The sequence below is a fragment of the Aquarana catesbeiana genome, linkage group LG06, assembly GCF_042186555.1.
Source record: "Aquarana catesbeiana isolate 2022-GZ linkage group LG06, ASM4218655v1, whole genome shotgun sequence".
NCBI classification, from domain to species: domain Eukaryota; kingdom Metazoa; phylum Chordata; class Amphibia; order Anura; family Ranidae; genus Aquarana; species Aquarana catesbeiana.
The window spans coordinates 63,714,567-63,738,388 of record NC_133329.1 but is presented as its reverse complement, the minus strand read 5'-3'; the positions used below and the strand labels follow the sequence as shown (position 1 = coordinate 63,738,388).

The window sequence follows — 23,822 nt, the reverse complement described above, 5'->3', positions numbered from 1 at the left end:
ATTTTAGCAGGCAAATTTCCATACTCCAGCTGCTGAACCGTAAAAAGAAATTCGGTCCCAGCCATCCGCATGCTCAGCGTCTAAATGCTAGCTTGGCCAAATTGCTAGCACTGCAACTGCTGCCTTTTCAGCTGGTAGACTGTGCCCCCTTTCGTGAATTTGTGGAATGTGCTGTACCACAGTGGCAGGTTCCAAAATGCCATTTCTTTTCACGGAAGGCCATTCTGGCTCTCTACCGGCATGTGGAAGGCAATGTTTTGGCCTCGTTGGACAGGGCGGTCAGCAGTAATGTTCATATTACCACTGACACATGGTTCAGCAGGCATGTTACCTTTCTTTCACGGCGCATTGGGTAACTCTGCTGGCAGCTGGGAAGGATGCAGAACAGGGTTCAGTGTTGTTTGGAGCTTGTTCGGCACCACGCCTCCAAAAAGCTAGTGGTGATTCTGCCACAGCTCTCTCCTTCACCCCCTCCTCTTCTTCTTCCTATATGGCCAGCAGTGCTCCATAAGCATTCAAGGGGCTACGCAAGCAGTCAGGCTAAAAGATGCAATGCGGTGCTTGAGTTGGTCTGCCTAAGGAACAGGAGCCACACTGGGACAGAGATTCTGTCAGCTCTGCAGGGGCAGGCTCAGAGGTGGTTGACTCCATGCCAGCTTCAATCAGGAACGGTTGTATGCGACAATGGCACCAACCTTCCCTTTGCCTTCTGACAGGGACACTTGACCCATGTTCCATGTTTGGCACACGTCCTGAATTTGGTGGGGCAGTGGTCCTTAACCAGGTACCGAGGCTTACAAGATCTACTGAGGCAGGCCAGAAAAGTCTGTGGTCATTTCCGCCGGTCATACAATGCCAGTGCTCGGCTGGCTGACATTCAAAAGGGAATGCAACCTGTCCACCAACCGCCTCAATTGTGACATGCTCACCAGGTGGAACTCAATGCTGGCAATGCTGCAGCGGCTGTACACACCAGAGGGCCATCAATGAGTACCTGTGCGAGTATGGCACCAGGACAGGGTCAGGGGAGCTTGGTTTCTTTTTGCCACGCCAGTGGCTACTGATCAAGGATGCATGCACTGTCCTGTCAACATTTGAGGAGGCCACAAGGATGGTGAGCAGCGACAATGCATGCATCAGTGACACTGTCCCTCTAGTCTTCCTGCTGGAGCATACGCTTCATGGAATCCTGGACAGGGCAGAAAAGCGGGAGGAAGAGGAGGACTTCCTTTCCTCTCAAGGCCCCCTTTATCCAGATAACATTCCTGCGGCCCCGCCAAACACACTGGAAGAAGAGGAGGAGGATTGTGTCAGCATGGATGTAGAGGATAACACTCAGCAGCAGTCTTCAAGGAATGGTTTTCAGTCCCCAGAAACCCAAGGAGTTGTACGTGGCTGGGAGGAGGTAGTTACAGATAATGTGATTCTTAGTGACCCAGAAGATTTAGAATTGAATGCCTCTGCAAACTTACGCTGCATGGCTTTCCTGATTCTGCAAAGCCTGCAAAAGGACCCTAGGATTCGTGATATCAAGGAGAGTAATCATTACTGGCTGGCAACCCTTCTTGATCCACGTTACAAGGGTAAAGTTGCAGAACTCATCTTGCCTTCACAGAGGGAGCAGAGGATGAAACATCTTCAAGAGGCCTTGAAGAAAGGTTTGTGTAACGCTTTTTCAGACCCTGGGAGGTTACCATTTGCCTGGTGCTGGACAACGTGTTGCTGAGGCTTTGTTCAGTCAGAGGAAGAGCAGTGGAGAAGGTGGCCAGCTGACCGATGCCTTTAAACAATTTTTCAGTCCTCATCGCCAAGGTCTGATCGGTTCAAGCAACCATCGCCAGCATCTGCATTATATGGTGTAGGAATATCGGGGGAAGGAGCAGACTTGGATACCTTTCCAACAAAGCATCAACTGGGTTACTGGGTCTTGAGGATGGACCACTGGCCAGAACTTGCTCAATATGCAATTGAGCTACTGGCCTGTCCTGCATCTAGTGTGCTTTCTGAATGCACATTTAGTGCTGCTGGAGGGTTTGTTAGGGATCAAAGAGTGCGCCTGTCCACAGACTCCATTGATAGGCTCACATTTATAAAAATGAATCAGTCCTGGATCAGCAGCTATCAAGCACCTGATGCTGATGTAACTGATTGAATTTGCTATGGATCTGGGATCCCTTGAAGACTATGATGCCTATCCTAATTCCTCAATCTTGATGATGCTAGCTTCCAACAATATTTTTTATTTAGGGCACCACTACCAACACCCAAGGCCCAATTTTTCATCCCCTGTTTAACATAGGCATGTAATTACAATTTCTGATATAATATTTCACAGCAGGGCCCGTTCCTGCGGCCAACAATGGTAACTGTGGGGGGCTTACAGTGTTCTGGCACCACCAAAACCAAAGGCCCAATTTTTCTGCCCCTGTTTAACAGGGACATGTAAATTACAATTTTTAAAATAATAGTTAAGCAGGGCCCGTTCCTGCACCCAACAAGAGTAACTGTGAGGGGTTACAATGTTCTGGCGCCACCAAAACCAAAGGCCCAATATTTATGCCCCTGTTTAGCAGGGGCATCTAATTACAATTTTTGATATATTTCAGAGCAGGGCCCGTTCCTGTGCCCAACAAGAGAAACCGTGAGGGTTTACAGTGTTCTGGCACCACCAACACCTAAGGCCCAATTTTTCTGCAGAGTATATAATGGAGTCCGTATAGTGTATATTTACTGCTGTTCAGAGTTTATAGTGCCTGGAGGACCCCCACGCAATTTTTTATTTTATTTTGGTGCGGGATTCCCCTTAATATCCATACCAGACCTGAAGGGCCTAGTATGGATTTTGTGGGGGGGACATCCATGCCATTTTGTTTTTGTATTTTTGGCGCGGGGTTTCCCTTAATATTCATACCAGGCCCAAAGGGCCTGGTAATGGACTGGGGGGAACCAATGCCGTTTTTTTTCAATGATTTTTATCTATATTGCCGGGATCCGACAATACATTACAGCAGTATTTTGCTGTGGTACTATTATAAACATGGGAAAGATGCGCTACTTTACAGGCAAACTAAGGCGACCCCCAGGCACGATATTTAAAGGAATATTTCATTTGTATTGTTTCACTTTAAGCATTATTAAAATCGCTGCTCCTGAAAAACGGCTGGGGTAGGACCAGGGTCCCCAGACACTTTTTATGGCAATAACTTGCATATTAGCCTTTAAAATAAGCACTTTTGATTTTTCACGTTCGACTTTAACGGTGTTCGCACAAATTTGTTGCTTGTTTGCATGTTCTGCTGCAAATTTACCAACTATCCCAGTTTAAATTCCCCTATCCCTTGAAGTTTTAGACTTAATGTACATGGGACATTTTAAAACCCCTCCTGAACGATTCAACTTGACAGATGGTAACCGAGATTTAACAATTTCAGTTCTTCTTCAATTTCTTCTTTCAATTTCTTCTCATTACATTGGGGCTTGATGTACAATCCTTTCATTCACACTAGTGGCCAGTGTGAAGGTCCCCCTTACATTGGTGGTCAGTGTAAATTCCTCTTTACATCGGTGGTTACTGTGAATGCACCTATTACATTAGTGGTCATTTAAATCCCCATTACATTGGTGGCCAGTGTAGAAACTCCTCTTTATATTGGTAATCTTTAAACAAATCCAAACTTGCGTTTGTGGTCAGTTTCGAATCCTGGTGGTCCATGTAGAAGCCCCCTTTAAAATGGTGGTGAGTGTAAATCTCCCTTATATTGGTGACCAGTGTAGAAATCCCCCTTTATTGGATGTTGATGTAAAATCCCCCATTACATTGGTTGTCAGTGTAAATTCTTCATAACATTGGTGATCGGTGTACTTTTCCCTTTACATTGGTGGTAAGTGCAGAATTGCCCTTACACTGGTGGTCAGTATAAATCCCCCTTTAAATTGATGGTCAGTGTAAATCCCCCCTAACATTGGTGGTCGGTGTAGAAGTGCCACCTTACATTGGTGATCAGTACAAATCTCCTCGATAATGGTTGTCAGTGTAAATTTCCCCCTTACACTGGTGGTTGGTATAAATGCTCCTATTACATTGGTGTCAGTGTAGAAATCCCTCTTTTCTATTGGTGGATGATGGAAAATCCGTTAAATTGTGGTCATTGTAAATTCCCCATTACATTGGTAGAACCCCCCACTATATACTTGCCAAAGATTCCCAGCTTTGCTCTACATGATTCAGAATGTGCCACAGTGTACTGCCTCCTAACTAATCCCATCCCTCCACCACTGCCACTGATCCCATCAACCCCCCCCCCCCCAGCATTGCCACTGATTACCCCCCACCCCCCAGCATTTCCACTGATTCCAGAAGTCCTAGGATTCCTAGGAGTTTTCTGTCTATTGATGGGTCCCCTCACCTCCCCAGTCCATGGTATGCAGACAGTAAGGAGATGATGTGCTGTAACTTTTAGCAACCAATCAGTGAGCAGTAATGCTGTGCACTAACCTCTTGCAACAAATCATTGAGCAGTAAGGATATGCAATAACCTCTAGAAAACCAATCTAGAAACCAATCAGTGAGCAGTAATAATGTGCAGTAACCTCTAACGACCAATTAGTGAGGGGTATAAATGTCCAGTAACCTCTAGCAAACAATCAATGAGCAGTATTGATGTACAGTAATGTCTAGCAACCAAACAAGCAGAAGTCGTGTGCTGTAACCTCTAGAAAATAAACAGTGAGCCATAATGTGTGCAGTAACCTCTATCATCCAGTCAATGAGCGGTAACGATACACTCTAACCTCTGGCAACCAATCGCTGCCTGATCTGATTCAGTAAACTGATTTTGAGTCTAGCTGCTATTTGTTGTATGTCTGAAAGCATGTGGAGAGCGAAATTACATGGAAAAGGGGGCCCAAAAAATGTTTGCCCAGGGTCCAGTCAATTATAAAGACGGCCCTGTACAGTACCTACTAGATCTTCATACAAACCGCAAACTAGCACCCTTCCAATACCTACAAGACAAGTTTGCACTTAGTCCCCATGAAATCTTCACATATATGAGAGTGCGCCACTGCTTAATCTCTACCAATATCCCCCTTGAAACAAACCTCCCATTTCCTTTATTTCATTACTTCAACACCCAACCGTACCCAGGTAAGGGTATATCCCTATTTTACTCCTACTTAATCAACACAGACCTGACCCCCAGACCACCCTCCTTATCCAAATGAGAATCTGAACTAGGAGTAAATATTACAAACCTAGACTGGGGAAAAGCATCCTACAACACGTGCAAAGCCTCACACTGTTCCAATCATTGGGAATTATATATAAAATGTACCCACCGGTGGTACCTGACACCCATGAGGTCCATCCAATATTTTTGAAACCATATCTTCACTTTGATCTCTGAGCTCGCAGTTTACCAAGTCACTCCTAACCCAGCTCTAGCCATACTTCACATCGGCATAGATAAATCTCTAGAACGATCATCTACTACATGCAGAGAAACTTAACATTACTAGATTTTGGAAGACCCTAGCTAACGATTAGTGATGTTAATTACCAATGCAAAACGGAGAAGCTTTTTGTCCTCAAAAACTTATGCTACACCAAATAGTATGCTGCTTGGTCTGTATGGCTTCACAGTCCTAACTGTACAGTCATTTTCTAATATTTGAACTCTCTTTGGAGCATGTATTCTGTTTCTCCGTGACTGGCCATTTTGTATATGCTTATTTACATGTTTGCTTTCCTGGCCCCCCTGTTCTTACCTTCCTACTCCCCCACTCTCCATCCCATCCCCCCTCTCCTCCTCCTCAACTCTCCTCCATCCTTCCCCTACTTTCTCAGGTTCACTTTATCAGACATGTATCATAACAGATTAAACGCTTTGGTGGAAATTGTATTGACCGTGTGATGTTGTACACAAACAAAATTTACGTCCTTTTTTTCCCACACAAATAGAGCTTTCTTTTGGTGGTATTTAATCACCTCTGCGTTTATTTTTTGCGCTATAAACAAAAAAAGACTGACAATTTTGAAAAAAAAAAACAATATTTTTTACTTTTTGCTATAACACATTCAAAATTAAAAAAAAAAAAAAAAAAAAAAAAAAAGGTAAAAAATTCTTGATTAGTTTAGGCCAATATGTATTCTTCTACAAATGTTTGGTAAAAAAAAATCATAATAAGTGTATATTGATTGGTTTGAGCAAATGTTATACCGTCTAGAAAATAGGGGATAGATTTATGGCATTTTTATTATAAATTTTTTTTTTTTTTTTTTATTAGTAATGGCAGCAATCAGCGATTTTTAGGGGGACTGCGACATTGCAGCGTGCAGATCGGACACTTTTGACACTTTTTCGGAACCATTGACATTTATACAGCAATCGGAGCTAAAAATAGCCACTGATCATTGTGTAAATGACACTGGCAGGGAAGGGGTTGCATACCAAGACATTTTGGACAATTTCATGCTCCCAAGTTTGTGGGAACAGTTTGGGGATGGCCCCTTCTTGTTCTAGCATGACTGTGCACCAGTGCACAAATAAGGTCCTTAAAGACATGGATGAGTGAGTTTGGGGTGGAGGAACTTCACTGCCCTGCACAGAGTCCTGACCTCAACCCGATAAAACACCTTTGAGGTGAATAAGAGCGGAGACTGCGAGCACTAGGGGGCGATCAAGGGGTTAAATGTGTTCCCACGTGTGTGTTCTAACTGTGCCTGGAGGAGGAGACAGATTGCTGTTCATAATCATTAGCGCGCACCCTCTAGAGCACTTAAAGCGGCCGACGTACCATGACGGCGATTTGCCCATGGGAGCCAACCTGCCGCAGTATAACTGCGGCGGCTGGTCCTTTACCACATCAATGCAGGACATTTATACACCCTTCCTGCCCAGACCAATTTTTAGCTTTCAGTGCTCTCACACTTTGGGTACAGTGTAGCATGACTGAGTAATTGTCATTCAAATAAAATTTTTATCATTTTTTTTTTTCACAAACAAAGTTATAGAGTCTACAAGCTATGGTGCAAATCATTGAAAATTGATCACACCTGATGTACTGAAGGCCTATCTCATTTCTTGAGACCCTAACAAGCCAGGAAAGTACAAATACCCCCCAAATGACCCCTTTTTGGAAAGACATTCCAAGGTATTTAGTAAGAGGCATATTGAGTTTTTTGAAGTTGTAATTTTTCCCAATTCTTGGGAAAATTAGGATTTTTTTTTTTTTTTTTTTTTTTTTTACACAAAATTGTCATAATAAGTTATTTCTCTCACACAGCAAATGCATACTTGCAATGACAACCCAAAATACATCCTGCTACTCCTCCTGAGTATAGCGATACCACATGTGTGAGACTTTTACACGGCCTGGCCACATACAGAGGTCCAACATCCAAGCAGCACCATCAGGCGTTCTAGGAACATAAATTACACATATAATTTCCTGACAACCTATCAAACTTTTGAAGGCCCTGGAGCACCAGGACAATGGAAATGCCCACAAAATGACCCCATTATGGAAAGATAACACTCCAATGTATAATCTATGAGGCATAATGAGTCTTTTGAATGGTTCATTTTTTTCCAGAAGTTTTTGGTAAATGTGGAAAAAAATTGAAAACGCATTTGTTTTACACAAAGTTGTCCATTTATAATATATTTCCAACACACAGCATGTACATAGCAAAAATGACACCCCAAAATACATTCTGTTACTCCTGAATATGGCAATACCACATGTGTGAGACTTTTACACAGCCTGGCCACATACAGAGGCCCAACATCCAAGTAGCACCATCAGGCGTTCTAGGAGCATAAATTACACACATAAATTCCTGCCAACCAATCACATTGTTGAAGGCCCTTCATATTTCTAACACATAGCATGTACTGTACATACCAATTACAAACCAAAATACATTCTGCTGAGCAAAGGGTAAAGAAAAGATTACCTGCGGTTTTAGTAGTGCAGTGGTCCACAGAGGAGAGCACTGGTCCAGGCAGCAGGCAGGCACGTGGACAGTGACAGGAAAACAAGTAGCTGGCAGGAATACTGTCCATAGTTAGTACAGGCAGAGATATGGTCAGCACAGCCAAAGTCTTTGTCCAGGGAGTAGGCAGGACCATCAAGCTTAGGGCATCGGTCAGGAAAGAATTGGGACAGGGGTAGAGGCTTCTCCCACCCAAATCTCTTTGAAGCCTCCGGACAACCAGACCCTGTTCTGGGAACACAGAAAACCAAAAACTGTTTTTCTCAACTCAGAATACTATGTGAGAACATATGTGAGACCCCTGTGTAGCAGAGTGAAAGATCAGTCCAAGGGGCAGGCAAAAACATGGTCAAAAGGCCAAGGTCAGTGCAGGTAAAAGGCAGAAATAGTTGATAGGCAGAGGCATGGCCTATAGTACAGGGTCAGTTCACGTGAAAGGCAGAAACATGGCAGATAAACAATGCAGGTGGCCAGGCAGAGGCGTAGTCGATAAACAGGCCAGGGTCGGTTCACATGGAAGGCAATGATATGATTGGTTGAGGCATCAGGGAAATATTCAGGACAGAAGTTGAAAACGGGGAAATATGGGCTAATAGTTTACAAGAGTGTGATAGTGTCTGAAGCATTCTCCGATGCAAAGGCCAGGTTGGGAGGGACATTAGGGACAATGGCAACTGGTGTCTTTCCTTACTCCTCTTTTGGTGCACACCGCCATTTTTTTTGGCATCGTCTTCCGGATCCTGATGGTGGAATATGGTCAAGAAAATAACGCTCATGTAGTCTGCTGACACTTTCAGAGCGAATGCTTTCTGGGGGGGGGATACGTGTTGATATATCAGGGCAGTGACAATGTCTTCAATAAACTTTAGGAAGGTGTTGAGTGTTTCCGTTGATTTTTGATAAATGATGAAAGAATTATACATGGCCAAATGAAAAAAGTAAACTGCAACTTTTTTTATACCAGAACAGGGATTTTCGTGTTGATAAGGTCTGCAACATTTGATCATTTAAATCCACCCCCCGCCCATGAATTTATTGTACTCTAGGATACCGGGACCGTGTCTTCTGCGAAGTTCCACCGAGGTGTCATCATGGATGGTGGACATGATGTACACATCTTTTCTATCCCTCCACTTCACAGCCAACACTTCCTCGTTCCTCAAGCTTGTCGATTCCCCCCTTTGTAGCGTTGTGGTGACTAGATTCTGTGGGAAGCCCTTTGTTTTTCCTTGCTGTACCACAGGCCCAAGTATTTTTTAGGTAAAGGTGGCGGAAAAGGGGTAAACTGGTATAGTAATTGTCCATGTAAATGTGATACCCCTTTTGGAGGAGTTGGAATGCCAACTCCCGGACAATTTTTCCGCTTATTCCCATGTACGGTGGACACTCAGGGGGCTGGAGCTAGGAGTCTTTGCCTTCGTACATGCAGAATGAGTGCACATATCTGGTGGAGCTTTCACAGAGCTTGTTGAGCTTCAGCCCGTACCTCGCCCCCTTACTGGGGATATACCGCTTGATTCCCAGCAGGCCTGTGAAATGGACCAGGGATTCATCCACAGAGATGTTCTTGTCAGGGATATACATTTCGGCAAACCTCTTGGAGAAAAAATCAATTAGGGGGCGAATTTTATATAATTTATCTGAGTCTGGGTGATTTCAGGGGGGGACTGTGAATTATTGTTGAAATGCAGGAAGAGCATTATAATTTCATATCAGGACCTGGACATGACAGATGAAAAAATTGGCATGTGGTGGATAGGGTTGGTCGACCAATATTTATGCACTTCATTTTTTTTTTGTAAGCCCCATATTGAGCGTTAGGCCTAAAAACAATTTTAAGCTCTTCCACTGTTAGGGGTCTCCATTCAAAAAGGTGGGCATAGCTTGAGCTGGGGTTATTTTCAATGAATTGTTGGGCAAAAAGACTGGTTTGAACCAGCCTTGAACTAATTTGTCAGTGAAAAATAAATTTAAAAAAATCAATTTCGGAAAAACCTTCTGTGTTGACTTGCACACCTGGCTGTGCTGTAAAAAGGGGGATCATGGCTGACCCTGTGCTAAAAGGCAGGCACAATGGGTTTGCAAAGGCATCTGGAAGCTGGGTTTGGGCCCTAATTCTCACACTTGTACTGGGCCTTTCCTCCTGGGGTCTAGCAGTGCTTGTACTGGGTTAGCGCCGTTGGCACTGCTGGTAGCTGCCTGGTGTTCATGTGTTTGAGGCCTGGAGCCTTGCATGCATATATGCTTATGCTGGTTTCACACTGCTAGGAGTGCAGAGGGTGGGGATGATGGGGCTGTATAGAAGAGTACAGGAGATGGGGATGATATGGCTTTTCAGGAGTTCAGGACTACAGGGGATGGGGATGATGGGACTGTATAGGAGTACAGGGAATGGGGCTGTAATAAGAGTACAGGGGATGGATTAGTGGACCGGAATGCACACGATCCCACTTACTACTGACCCCTGAACTCTGCCTCTCTTACTACTGACCACAGGACTCTGCCTCTCTTACTAATGACCTCAGGACTCCGTCTTTCTTACTACTGATCTCTGAAATTGTAAGCAATAGAGGCATTTCCTGTCCTTCAGCTGTCTACATACTCCTTGTATATGTGCGTTTGTGGGGTGGGTAATGCTTCGGCAACTTATGATTGGCTATCCACAGTGACAGGTTCCTGACGGGATAGCTCAGGCAGATTCAGACTCATTTCTGAATACGCCTTATGCCGCGTACACACGAGCGGACTTTCTGGCATACTTGGTCCGGCGTACCAGAGTCCCTCGGACAATTCGATCGTGTGTGGGCTCCAGCGGACTTTTTTTTTCTCAAAAGTTTGACGGACTTAGATTTGAAACATGTTTCTTCTTCCAATGTTGACACGACGCTCTCTTCCGCCACTGATGTCATCCCTATAGGGGTAACATCAGTGGTGGTAATGGGGGGATAGGGATGACATTAGTGGTGGTAATGGGGGGATAGGGATGACATCAGTGGTGGTGATGGAGAGATAGAGATGACATCAGTGGCAGTGGTGATGGGTGATAGGGATGACATCAGTGGTGGTGATGGAGGGATAGGGATGACATCAGTGGCGGTGATGGAGGGATAGGGATGACATTAGTGGCGGTGATGGAGGGATAGGGATGACATTAGTGGTGGTAATGGGGGGATAGGGATGACATCAGTGGCGATGACGAAAGTGATGGAGGGATAGGGATAACATCGGTGGTGATGGAGGGCTAGGGATGGCATCAGTGGCGGTGGTGATGGGTGATAGGGATGACGTCTGTGGTGGTGATGGAGGGATAGGGATGACATCAGTGGTGGTGATGAAGGGATAGGAATGACATTAGTGGTGGTAATGGGGGGATAGGGATAACATCAGTGGCGATGGTGATGGAGGGATAGGGATGACATCAGTGGCGGTGGTGATGGAGGGATAAGGATGACAGTCCACTGCCACTGATGGGAGGGGGGATGGGATCAGTGGCAGAGGGATGATTTTTTTTTTAAGTACAATAAAGGAGACTAGGAAAATTTCTGGGGTCTAAACAGAGATATTTCAGTTTAGATGACAGGAAGTTGTCAGTTTTCCTCTCCTCTGCACAACTCCTATGTACTGTACACAGGTATGCTCTCTACGGATAGCACTATGTTAATTTCAGCAGAGAACAGACACAGGAAACAGGTCACTATGCTCCTTATCATGTCTCCTCTTCTGAAATAACACCGTGCTATATGTAGAGAGCATAGCTGTGTTCATTGCTGGACATAAGAAGTGTTCAGTGACACGCCCCCCTCCTGGCATTGGCTGGAGGAGAAGCTGACACAGGTTTTGAAAGCCCATGAGTGAGGGGAAGGGGGGGACACAGGAGCATCAAAGCCCACTGGAGGAGGTGTTGGAATCTTGCAGAGGAGAGCTTGCAGATAACAGCCAGGGAAAAAACGGCCACAGCTGCTGGAAGGTGAGGACACTTCACTGCTTGTGTTATGCTGCCTCTGCTTCCGGGTTTTAGCTGGGGAGTGGGAACATGCTGCCATGGAAACAGAGGCATGTGAAGAACGTACTCTCTAGATTGCCGCTTGGGCGTGCACCTCTTCTCCAAGCACACCCACATGTTCGAGAGAGGGAGGGACTGAAGGAGGGGCTGGATTGTGGAGTTGTATCCACCCCCTGTAAACTTTTAAACAAAGAGAGAACCTTTAGAGGCTGCTTCTAGACGGTTCAGGACAGTTAGCAAGGTTAATCTCTCTAACAGGGATGCAGATAGGGTTGCCTCCTGTCCGGGATTCACCCGGACAATTTGGGTCCGCCCCACCCCTCTGTGTCTTCCCACACTTCAATCTCTAGCGCTTTTCCTCAGAAAAGGAAAGTGGGGGCCAGAAATTAAAATTCCAGCAGCCTCAGATACATCTGGATGAGAGGTGCTGACTACCAAGGGGTGAGTTGGCTCATCATCCATCCCGGTCTGTGACTGAAGTTCCCCCCCTTCTCTCTCCTGCCTCTGAGTGGGTACACTAAGGTAAATGGGGGTTCTCAGAGCACCCCTTATATCACAGTTTCCCTTTACACCAGAGTTCTCAGTGTTCCCCCTTAAATCAGGGTTCCTAGAGCATCCCTTTTGTTAGAGTCCCCAGAGTTCTCCCTTACATCAGAGTCTGCAGAGTCCCCCGTTACAGTGTAAGTGAACTCTATGAGTTCAGATGTAAAAGGGGAATTCTGCGGACTCTGATGTAAAGGAGGACTCTTGTTATTGACTTCATATTATTAGAAATGTTATTTAATAGCAAAATGTATGTATGATTTATACTATAAATAAAAAAAATGCTGTGCACTGATAAAGTTTTTGGATTTGACTTGAAAAAAAAGGTGGCAACCCTAGATGCAGACAACAGTAAATACCCTCCTATACTAATAATGCATCTTTGGTTTTTGGTTCCTTTAAAAATGTAAAGCAAAAAGTTTGCTGCCATCTTTGTAACAAATGTAAAATATCTGAATCATGTTAATCTTCTGTGTCTTTTTGTTGCAGGACCAGATTAGCAAAACCAACTTCCACAACATGAAGATAACCAGGAGACCTACCAAGATCACAATTCAGCTACTACAATGGTAAAGATGGGCAAGGATGACTATGAGATGCCCTCCTCAGTTACAAAGGAGACCAGCCTAGATTCATCCAGAGCAACTTATGTAAAGAATAAACATAAGCCCCCTTCCAAGCTGCTATGTGTGAGCGAAATTCACCTGAGACCACACACTGGATCTAGTTAAGAAGTTTTCTTTGACTCGTACGAGGAGACAAGTTAAAACAAAAGGACAGATATTTTCTCACTTTTTGCCCCTTTGATGGGCCTCCCCCACACTTTCTGGCCTCCATGCACTCAAACCCTATTGCCATTGCCTTTCAATCTTTAAAATTGGACGTTTGTAATGGGAGTCGGTCTATACAATATTTATGTTCTCCCCACACTTGATCCTGCACTTTCTTTCCTGACCCTCTCTTCCCTTCCCTGCTTTTCCTCCCTCTTCCTCCCCTCTATTCCCTTTCATTACCCATCCCCTCCCCCTCTTTCCTTTTCCCCACTATTCCTTCCCCTTCTTTCCTCACTTCTCGTTATTTCACGTCTTTCTCTCACGCCTCTTTGTATGGACCCACTCTCCCTCCACATCTGTTAATATCTTTAGCTTCAACCCAATTAGAATTTAAATAGCTATACACAGACACATTTTTCTCCTTTGCCTTTAGAAACTCCTTCTTGGAACCCGTTATTTAACACACATTGTTATTTCATCACAGGTGCAGTGCACACCCCTCCTTTCCCTCAACTTTTGGGGATATCTAGTGTGTGATTCCCTGTAAGGCATGTGTGTGTGGAATTTGCCCCCTCTGTGATTGGCACATCCGCCAGGAGATCGGGGATACAATAAGAGGGAAACTCCTCCATACCATGGCCACCTGTAACCATTGAGTACATCGTGACTGGTAAAGACGCATCATATGGACCTGTTTATATATTCTTTTCCTCTTGGTTTTAAATCATCTGACACATGTTTACATCTTTACAGTTTTTATATATTTATCCTCTGAAGAAGACCCATTGGGGTCGAAACGCGTCAGTCTTACACAACCAACATCTTTGTGTTATTTTATTACTGTTGCTTATGGTGTAACCTATCGCACACTACCTTTTGCTATTGGTATTGTTTTTTCATTTGTTTACTTTTGTATTCCAGCTCATGTTCTGACTTTCTGATGTCAGTATTCATCATATATAATTTTTAGTATCAATAAATCATTTATTACCCACTCCTTTTGTATTTTGTAAACTTACACCACTGGCTGCTTTAAAGCCCCACTTGGGGGATTTCCCATTTTCACGACATATATTTGCCTATTGGTTCTGACTGCCTGCCACCCGTGCAATAGGGCTGCATAGACAGTATGGCACCCAGCTGTGTTAAATCAAACCCTCCTTGCCATAAGACAGATTTACGACTTTGGGAGAATGAACTTTCAATAACCCCACCAAATGTGTTATATGTCTCATTGTTTTTCACTAAACAATTCTATGTGCAAAAGTACTGTATTACATACATACATACATACATACATACATACATACATACATACACACACACACTATCTCACAAAAGTGAGTACACCACTCACATTTTTAAAATATTTTTGTATATCGTTTCATGTGACAACACTGAAGAAATGACACTTTGCTACAATGTAAAGTAGTGAGTGTACAGCTTGTATAACAATGTAAACTTGCTGTCCCCTTAAAATAACTCACACAGCCATTAATGTCTAAACCGCTGGCAACAAAAGTGAGTACACCCCTAAGTGAAAATGTCCAAATTAGGCCCAAAGTGTCAATATTTTGTGTGGCCACCATTAATTTTCCAGCACTGCCTTAACCCCCATGGAGTTCACCAGAGCTTTACAGGTTGCCACTGGAGTCCTCTTCCACTCCTCCATGACGACATCACGGAGCTGGTGGATGTGAGAGACCTTGCCCTCCTCCACCTTCTGTTTGAGGATGCCCCACAGATGCTCAATAGGGTTTAGGTCTGGAGACATGCTTGGCCAGTCCATCACTTTTACCCTCAGCCTCTTTAGCAAGCCAGTGGTCATCTTGGAGGTGTGTTTGGGGTCGTTATCATGTTGGAATACTGCCCTGTGGCCCAGTCTCTGAAGTGAGGGGATCATGCTCTGCTTCAGTATGTCACAGTACATGTTGGCATTCATAGTTCCCTCAATGAACTGTAGCTCCCCAGTGCTGGCAGCACTCATGCAGCCCCAGACCATGACACTCCCACTACCATGCTTGACTGTAGGCAAGACACACTTGTCTTTGTACTCCTACCCTGGTTGCCACCCCACACGGTTGACACCATCTGAACCAAATAGGTTTATCTAGGTCTCATCAGACCACAGGACATTGTTCCAGTATGTCCTTAGTCTGGTTGTTTTCAGCAAACTTTTTGCGGGCTTTCTTGTGCATCATTTTTAGAAGAGGTTTCCTTCCTGGACAACAGTCATGCAGATCAATTTGATGCAGTGTGCGACGTATGGTCTGAGCACTGACAGGCTGACCCCCCCACCCCTTCAACCTCTGCAGCAATGCTGGCAGCACTCATACGTCTATTTCCCAAAGACAACCTCTGGATATGACACTGAGCATGTGCACTCAACCTCTTTGGTCAACCATGGCGAGGCCTGTTCTGAGTGGAACCTGTCCTGTTAAACCGCTGTATGGTCTTGGCCACCGTGCTGCAGCTCAGTTTCAGAGTCTTGGCTATCTTCTTATAGCCTAGGCCATCTTTATGTACAGCAACAATTCTTTTTTTCAGATCCTGAGAGAGTTCTTTGCCATGGGGTGTCATGTTGAACTTCCAGTGACCAGTATGAGAGAATTAGAGCGATAACACCAAATTTAACACACCTGCTTCCCATTCACACCTGAGAGCTTGTAACACTAGTGAGTCACATGACACTGATAATCCTAACACACACACATATATATATATATATATATATATATATATATATATATATATATATATATATATATATATATATATATATATATATATATATATATATATATATATATATATATATACACATATACACACACACACATACATACATACATACACATATCTATATCTCTATCTATGTTAGGATTACTCTTCTCTTGTGATCAGTCGAACTTCAGATGTATTGAAAAGCAGACAATTTATTTCAGATGTGTCACACAAATGGATGATGCTTACAAGCCAAAAGATGCAGTAAGAATCACACAATAAGATGTACATCCCCCCTCCTGATACCTACAATAATATAGTAAAAAACCTTCGCGCCAGTGGTGTCGATAGCAGATAGTATATATGAATTACATATACTGGTGATACATCTAGTAAGAAAACATTCCCAACAATAAAGAAAATTTGTGTAAATATATAAACAATCAGTGTAAGCTGCTCCCCAATTTTTGAATAATCAAAAAAATAGATAATCAAAAAAAGGAATGTAAGGAAGATAGGGGGCGCTAGATACCATAATATTCAAGTGCTCTAAATAAATAAATCTCCTGCATTACCAAAAAAATGGAAATGTAAGAAAGCTAGGGGGCGCTAGATACCATACTAATCAAGTGCTTTAAATAAATATATCTCCTGCATTACCAAAAAAATGAAAAACATAATAATGACAAATCATAATTAGATTACACATTGAAGTGCCCACAATAGTGAGAAAAAAAAATATATAGTGATTGATTGTCCATAAACAAGTGATTGAAATGATATCTTTCAATATTATCCCAATCTTGTTGCTGTAAACAAAAAGTTTTCCATCACCAAAGGAAAATAAGAAAAGGAAAAACACCTCGAAGTAGTAGATATCTGCTTACCAGATACCAATGACTCCTTTAGTTAAAAAGAGAGTCACTAGCGCTTGTGCAGGGTTGTGCCTGCTCACATGGATGGCCGGACTGTGGTTGGTATTATAGGCATGGATGTTTCCCATCAAGCTCATTCAAGATAGGATAAGGATACATAGGAAACAAAAACAGTCTCCATAGCGTAAAACCATTTATTAAAAAAGTAAACAAATTAAAAAGCCAAATGGCCGCTTACATTGGTGGGTGCCTACCCGACACTGGGGCTGCTTGCATGTCAGGGTGACTTCGCAGTCAGAAAAAGCCTTTCATGTCTCCTCCACGCTGGCGTGCGTTCCAGCTTACACAGGGGGGCAGCCAAAGGATCCGGATGTTGTTGGGTGATAGGACATGTGACCACGTACCGCTACGACGTACGTTTCGTAGTGAACGTCTTCAGGGAAGCGTACGTTGGTCACTGGAATGGTGGTTTTTATTAGGAACAGGAAGGGGGCGGGTAATTGGCAAATGGGCCACAGGAACTGTGCTCATAGCAGTAAAGTTGGAAAGTTCAACTATGTTCTGGAGCTTAGCTCCATCTTGTGGATATTTACTATATTGTTCACAAAAAACTCCTTAATTGAAAACGAATGTGACTTTTTATTAGGAACAGGAAGTGGGCGGGTAATTGAAAAATAGACCACAGGAACTGTGCTCATAGCAATAAAGTTAGAAAGTTCAACTATGGTCTGGAGCTTAGCTCCATCTTGTGGATATTTACTATATTGTTCACAAAAAACTCCTTATTTAAAACAAATGTGACTTCATATCAAACATCTCCTAGGTGGAGACGACATGTTGTTATAGTCCCCCTACTGGTTAAAAACAGGTAAGTGAATCCACCCATATAGGTGGTGGGGAAGTGAGAAAAAATATATAAGTGAATAAAATTAATGATGGTGTTTTTGTAGAGAAAAGGGGGGGGGGAACTCATGTAACCCTGAATTCTATAACAGCCCCAGTCTCGGTTTACATACAAAAACGATTACAAAACTAAATAGTATTTATTAAACCTTAAAAGGCTGCAATCTGACCTATCCCCGTCTGACTCGAATAATAAAGGGGACAAAGAAGAGGGGGGAGATAGGATTGGCTCTGTGGGACTAGAGGCTGGAGGAAAGTGTCGAGGTATTCCCCCACCCTAGAGTACAGAGAGCCAATCCCACTCACTATTGGACGGCCTGGTGGGTTTACCTTATCTTTATGTATTTTTGGTACTATGTAGAGTACTGGAATTCTGGGTGTAGTTAGGTTCAAATAATCTGCTTCTTTCTGAGTTAATATTTAGTTTTGTAATCGTTTTTGTATGTAAACCGAGACTGGGGCTGTTATAGAATTCAGGGTTACATGAGTCCCCCCCCCCCCCCCTTTTTCTCTACAAAAACACCATCATTAATTTTATTCACTTATATATTTTTTCTCACTTCCCCACCACCTATATGGGTGGATTCACTTACCTGTTTTTAACCAGTAGGGGGACTATAACAACATGTCGTCTCCACCTAGGAGATGTTTGATATGAAGTCACATTTGTTTTAAATAAGGAGTTTTTTGTGAACAATATAGTAAATATCCACAAGATGGAGCTAAGCTCCAGACCATAGTTGAACTTTCTAACTTTATTGCTATGAGCACAGTTCCTGTGGTCTATTTTTGAAATTACCCGCCCACTTCCTGTTCCTAATAAAAAGTCACATTCGTTTTCAATTAAGGAGTTTTTTGTGAACAATATAGTAAATATCCACAAGATGGAGCTAAGCTCCAGAACATAGTTGAACTTTCCAACTTTACTGCTATGAGCACAGTTCCTGTGGCCCATTTGCCAATTACCCGCCCCCTTCCTGTTCCTAATAAAAACCACCATTCCAGTGTAGGGTTGCCACCTTTTCTTCAAGTCAAAACCGAACACTTTTGCGGCGAACACCAATTTTTTTTTATAGTGTAAACTATACATATATTTTGCTACTAAATAACATTTCTAATCATATGAAGTTAATAACAAGAGTCCCCCTTTACATCAGACTCCAGAGTTCCCCTTTTACATCTGAATTCACAGAGTTCCCTTTCACTGTAAGAGGGGACTCTGCAGACTCTGATGTAAGGAAGAACTTTGGGGACTCTAACATAAGGGATGCTCTGGGAACCTTGATTTAAGGGGGAACACTGAGAACTCTGATGTACAAAGAAGACTCTGATATAAGGGGAAACACTGTGGCCTCTAGTGTAAAGGAGAACTCTGATGTAGGGGGTGCTCTGAGAACCCTGATTTGCCTTAGTATACTTACTCAGAGGCAATAGAGAGAAGGGGGGAGGGGGGAGACTTCAGTCACAGGCAGGGATGGATGGTGAGCTCACTCACCGCTTGGCAGTCAGCACCTCTCATCCAGATGGAACTGAGGCTGCTGGACTTCAAATTTCCGGCCCTCACTTTCCTTTTCTGAGGCACAGCGCTGGGGATTGGAGTGTGGGCCGACACAGAGGGGTAGGGGTGGGGGGAAGAGGGGCAGATCGAGCCCTCTCTCCTCTCCCGTCTGTATGTGTTGGGGGGATGTTAATTTTGGCTTTGGGCAGTGTGAAAGAGTGTACCAGACATTCTCAGCTGAGACAACTGCATTCAGCAACCCTGCAAGGAAGCCATAGTCCAGTCTAAATAATGTGTCCGGGTTTCAGACAGTCTGAAACCCGGACACATGATTCCAAAACCGAACTGTCCGGGTGAATCCTGGACAGGTGGCAACCCTATTCCAGTGACCAACGTACGCTTCCCTGAAGACGTTCACTACGAAACTTACGTCGGAGCGGTACGTGGTCACATGTCCTATCACCCAACAACATCCGGATCCTTTGGCTGCCCCCCTGTGTAAGCTGGAACGCACACCAGCGTGGAGGAGACATGAAAGGCTTTTTCTGACTGCGAAGTCACCCTGACATGCAAGCAGCCCCAGTGCCGGGTAGGCACCCACCAATGTAAGCGGCCATTTGGCTTTTTAATTTGTTTACTTTTTTAATAAATGGTTTTACGCTATGGAGACTGTTTTTGTTTCCTATGTATCCTTATCCTATCTTGAATGAGCTTGACGGGAAAGATCCATGCCTATAATACCAACCACAGTCCGGCCATCCATGTGAGCAGGCATAACCCTGCACAAGCGCTAGTGACTCTCTTTTTAACTAAAGGAGTCATTGGTATCTGGTAAGCAGATATCTACTACTTCGAGGTGTTTTTCCTTTTCTTATTTTCCTTTGGTGATGGAAAACTTTTTGTTTACAGCAACAAGATTGGGATAATATTGAAAGATATCATTTCAATCACTTCAATCACTTGTTTATGGACAATCAATCACTATATATTTTTTTTCTCACTATTGTGGGCACTTCAATGTGTAATCTAATTATGATTTGTCATTATTATGTTTTTCATTTTTTTGGTAATGCAGGAGATATATTTATTTAAAGCACTTGATTAGTATGGTATCTAGCGCCCCCTAGCTTTCTTACATTTCCATTTTTTTGGTAATGCAGGAGATTTATTTATTTAGAGCACTTGAATATTATGGTATCTAGCGCCCCCTATCTTCCTTACCTACAATAATATAGCTATAAGGCTTCTATTGGCTGAGGAAACACAGATAGCGTGCCTGGTACAAAATGGTACTTTATTTGTCTAATTAGTGTTTCCTGTACAGTCTTGTTCTACAATATATGGTTAAGCCTAATCATCCTACAACTTACTATGGAGTTAGTTAAAGCAAACGATATAACAAGTTAATACAACAATGTGCTCAGAAGTCATCTTAAAAATCAGTCTCAGGGTTATTGTTTTTCTAATAGTCACACAATAAACATTTAAAACTTTTCTGACATTCCCTCCTCTTGTGTGACTATTTTATCTCAACACATTTCGATGATAGTCCCTGTGTTATACACTTTCGGTCTGTATATCATTAAGTTGAGCTTCAATGTCCACATAGGTCTCCTCTGAGGTAGGAAGGGCTTGATACATCGTTCTTGAGACTGCGGTTTCAATCAGTTTTTGTGAAAGTCCTCGAATACAGGGAATGCAGCAGCATCCGCAAGTGACCAAAACACCAAAGCCACAGCAATTGAGATCAAACATGATGTGATAAGTCCAGTCCACTTACCGAACCATTCTTCAAGCCAGTTTGATGGATGGAAACAAGCCAGGTCACACTCTGCAGGCTGTAGTTGTAGGTGCATCTCTGCTACGAGTTCTGCTGTTGTTGCTGACGGTGTGATGACCCCCAGTGGATGCCGATAGAAGTTCCCATAGTCTGTTTTAAGTTTGCCTGCTAGCTGTGATCCTCTGTGGTGGGGGATCATGGCCACTCGGTAAGAAGTAACCCCTTCCATTCTCGGTGGTGGATTCTCTTCTGTGGTCACCGATTAACCATTATTCATCACTTGGACTTTTCCTTTACTATTTGTGGGCTATTTGGAGTCACTATTTTATTTCATTGAGTTTTTTTCACTTGATGGGACACTTTTGTGGATCATATGCAGTTGCTATCTGCATTCGTCCTCTTTTACACTTATTACAAAATTTCTTTACTTATGTTATATATGTAAAACTGCACATTTATTAGCGCAATTCTCTTATTTTTTATGCTTTACCTCACAATTGATGTTTATTGTTGGGATTGCTGCTTTTTTTATTATCAATTGTTCACATATTTTATAGCGCAGTTTATATTTCCATTTTCTCTGTATTACCTAACAATTTAAGTTTATCCACCAAATCCTGACACTTTTACAGTTAGTTCACTATTGCATCCAAACTTCCTTATAAAGCCCTGTGTCCTTAAAGAGGAGTTCCAGTCTCCCACTTGGCACATTAGGAACACAGCAGCCACATAAGCAGGCACAAAACATTCTTTTACAGAGACTATTCCCCATTGTCAGCGCCAGTCGGGTCTCTCATTTACCTATAAAACATTGGGATAGTGACCCTCGGCCCACGGTAACAATAGGAATACAAGAAGAGTAAAAATATCATCACTCCCCACACTATAGGGAGAATAAAAAAAAAAAAATTAACTTGTCTGTGCAGTACTGTTGTTTTTTCAATAAGGTTACAGCAGCAGCAGAAAGGTTAAACATGAGAAAGGAGAAACTAAACACACAGAAGAAAGTTAGACTTGCGATCTTTCTAGATCACTTCACTAAATAACGCTTAAATCATCGGGCAATCAACCTCCGATGACGTCAGGCAATCAACCTCTGACTTTCGGTATACCTCAAATCTTTTTTTTATCTGTGCTGGACAGCGGGTGACTTAATTTTTTACCCTAGACAACGTCCCCAAATGTCTCTGTCTTCGCACACTGGATTATCAAGATATTATACGATCAATCCCAGTGCCGGCAATTACAACACCTTAAACCAGAATCAAACAGAAAGAGAAGAAGAGACTCTTAGAAAGAATTAAGAATAATTTAAATTATCTTACCTCTCAAACACCAGGAGGACTGGATCACGAAGTTCGAAACCAGACAGTGGATCTGGGTCTCAGGCCCCCGCCCCTATTTCACCACTAACATTGAGTGGGGGGACTTTTAATTCTCAGTGAGCTTTGAAGTCCAATACTCACTGAAGTTTTTGTCGGGACCATCTGACCCGAAATGCACTTGTTGGTTCTGGCTATAGAAGGACCAAAAATGTTAGGATTACTCTTCTCTTGTGATCAGTCGAACTCCAGATGTATTGAAAAGCAGACAATTTATTTCAGATGTGTCACACAAATGGATGATGCTTACAAGCCAAAAGATGCATTAAGAATCACACAAAGAGATGTACATCCCCCTCCTGATATCTACAATAATATGGCCATAACGCTTCTATTGGCTGAGGAAACACAGATAGCGTGCCTGGTACAAAATGGTACTTTATTTGGCTAATTAGTGTTTCCTGTACATTCTTTTCTTATTCTACCATATATGGTTAAGCCTAATCATCCTAAAACTTACTATGGAGTTAGTTAAAGCAAACGATATAGCAAGTTAATACAACAATGTGCTCAGAAGTCATCTTAAGAAAAGTCTCAGGATTATTGTTTTTCTAATAGTTTTTCTAATAGTCACACAATAAACATTTAAAACTTTTCTAACAGTACTGTATCCTGTGCACAGTGTGCAACTAAAGCTAACTGCAGACAATTGCTGTTCTCTTCCTAATAATACCTCAGACAGTGGGAAGAATGCTCCTTACATTGGTGCTCAGTGGGAAGAATGCTCCTTACATTGGTGCTCAGTGGGAAGAATGCTTCTTACATTGGTGCTCAGTGGGAAGAATGCTTCTTACATTGGTGCTCAGTGGGAAGAATGCTTCTTACATTGGTGCTCAGTGGGAAGAATGCTTCTTACATTGGTGATCAGTGGGAAGAATGCTCCTTACAATGGTGGTCAGTGGGAAGAATGTTCCTTACATTGGTGAACAGTGGGAAGAATGTTCCTTACATTGGTGGTCAGTGGGAAGAATGTTCCTTACATTGGTGGTCAGTGGAAAGAATGTTCCTTACATTGGTGGTCAGTGGAAAGAATGTTCCTTACATTGGTGGTCATTGGGAAGAATGTTCCTTACATTGGTGGTCAGTGGGAAGGAGGAGGACACACCCAAAGAGCTCTCTGTGAGAACCAGCCTTTTTGAAGCCTGGGCCTTGCCTGCTAGCTTGGCCCAGGAATAACGCCTGATCCTGGGGGAGGCCCTGGGAGGGATTCCCCTGATGATACGGGGCCTAGTGAGGAGGAGGAGGTGGAGGATCCGACTGTGGGTCCAGGCCCTGGTGAGAATGTGGATGTCTACAGACAGAAGATCATTGACCGTTTTCGGGCAATTGCAAGGGCTGAAGAGAA

The 23,822-nt window shown here is 43.1% G+C and overlaps 2 protein-coding genes across 2 annotated transcripts in view; both read left to right on the top strand.

Moving 5' to 3' along the window:
* Window positions 1-14,310, top strand: part of LOC141148559 (uncharacterized) — a 243,929-nt gene extending 229,619 nt beyond the window's left edge. Inside the window, exon 14 of the mRNA XM_073636113.1 lies at window positions 13,032-14,310. Within this exon, the coding sequence (XP_073492214.1) occupies window positions 13,032-13,042 (11 nt within the window). The 3' untranslated portion in view covers window positions 13,043-14,310. The remainder of the gene's footprint in view (window positions 1-13,031) is intronic.
* LOC141148558 (uncharacterized) overlaps window positions 1-23,822 on the top strand; it is a gene marked incomplete in the record, with an annotated part of 670,733 nt that overhangs the window by 389,807 nt on the left and 257,104 nt on the right.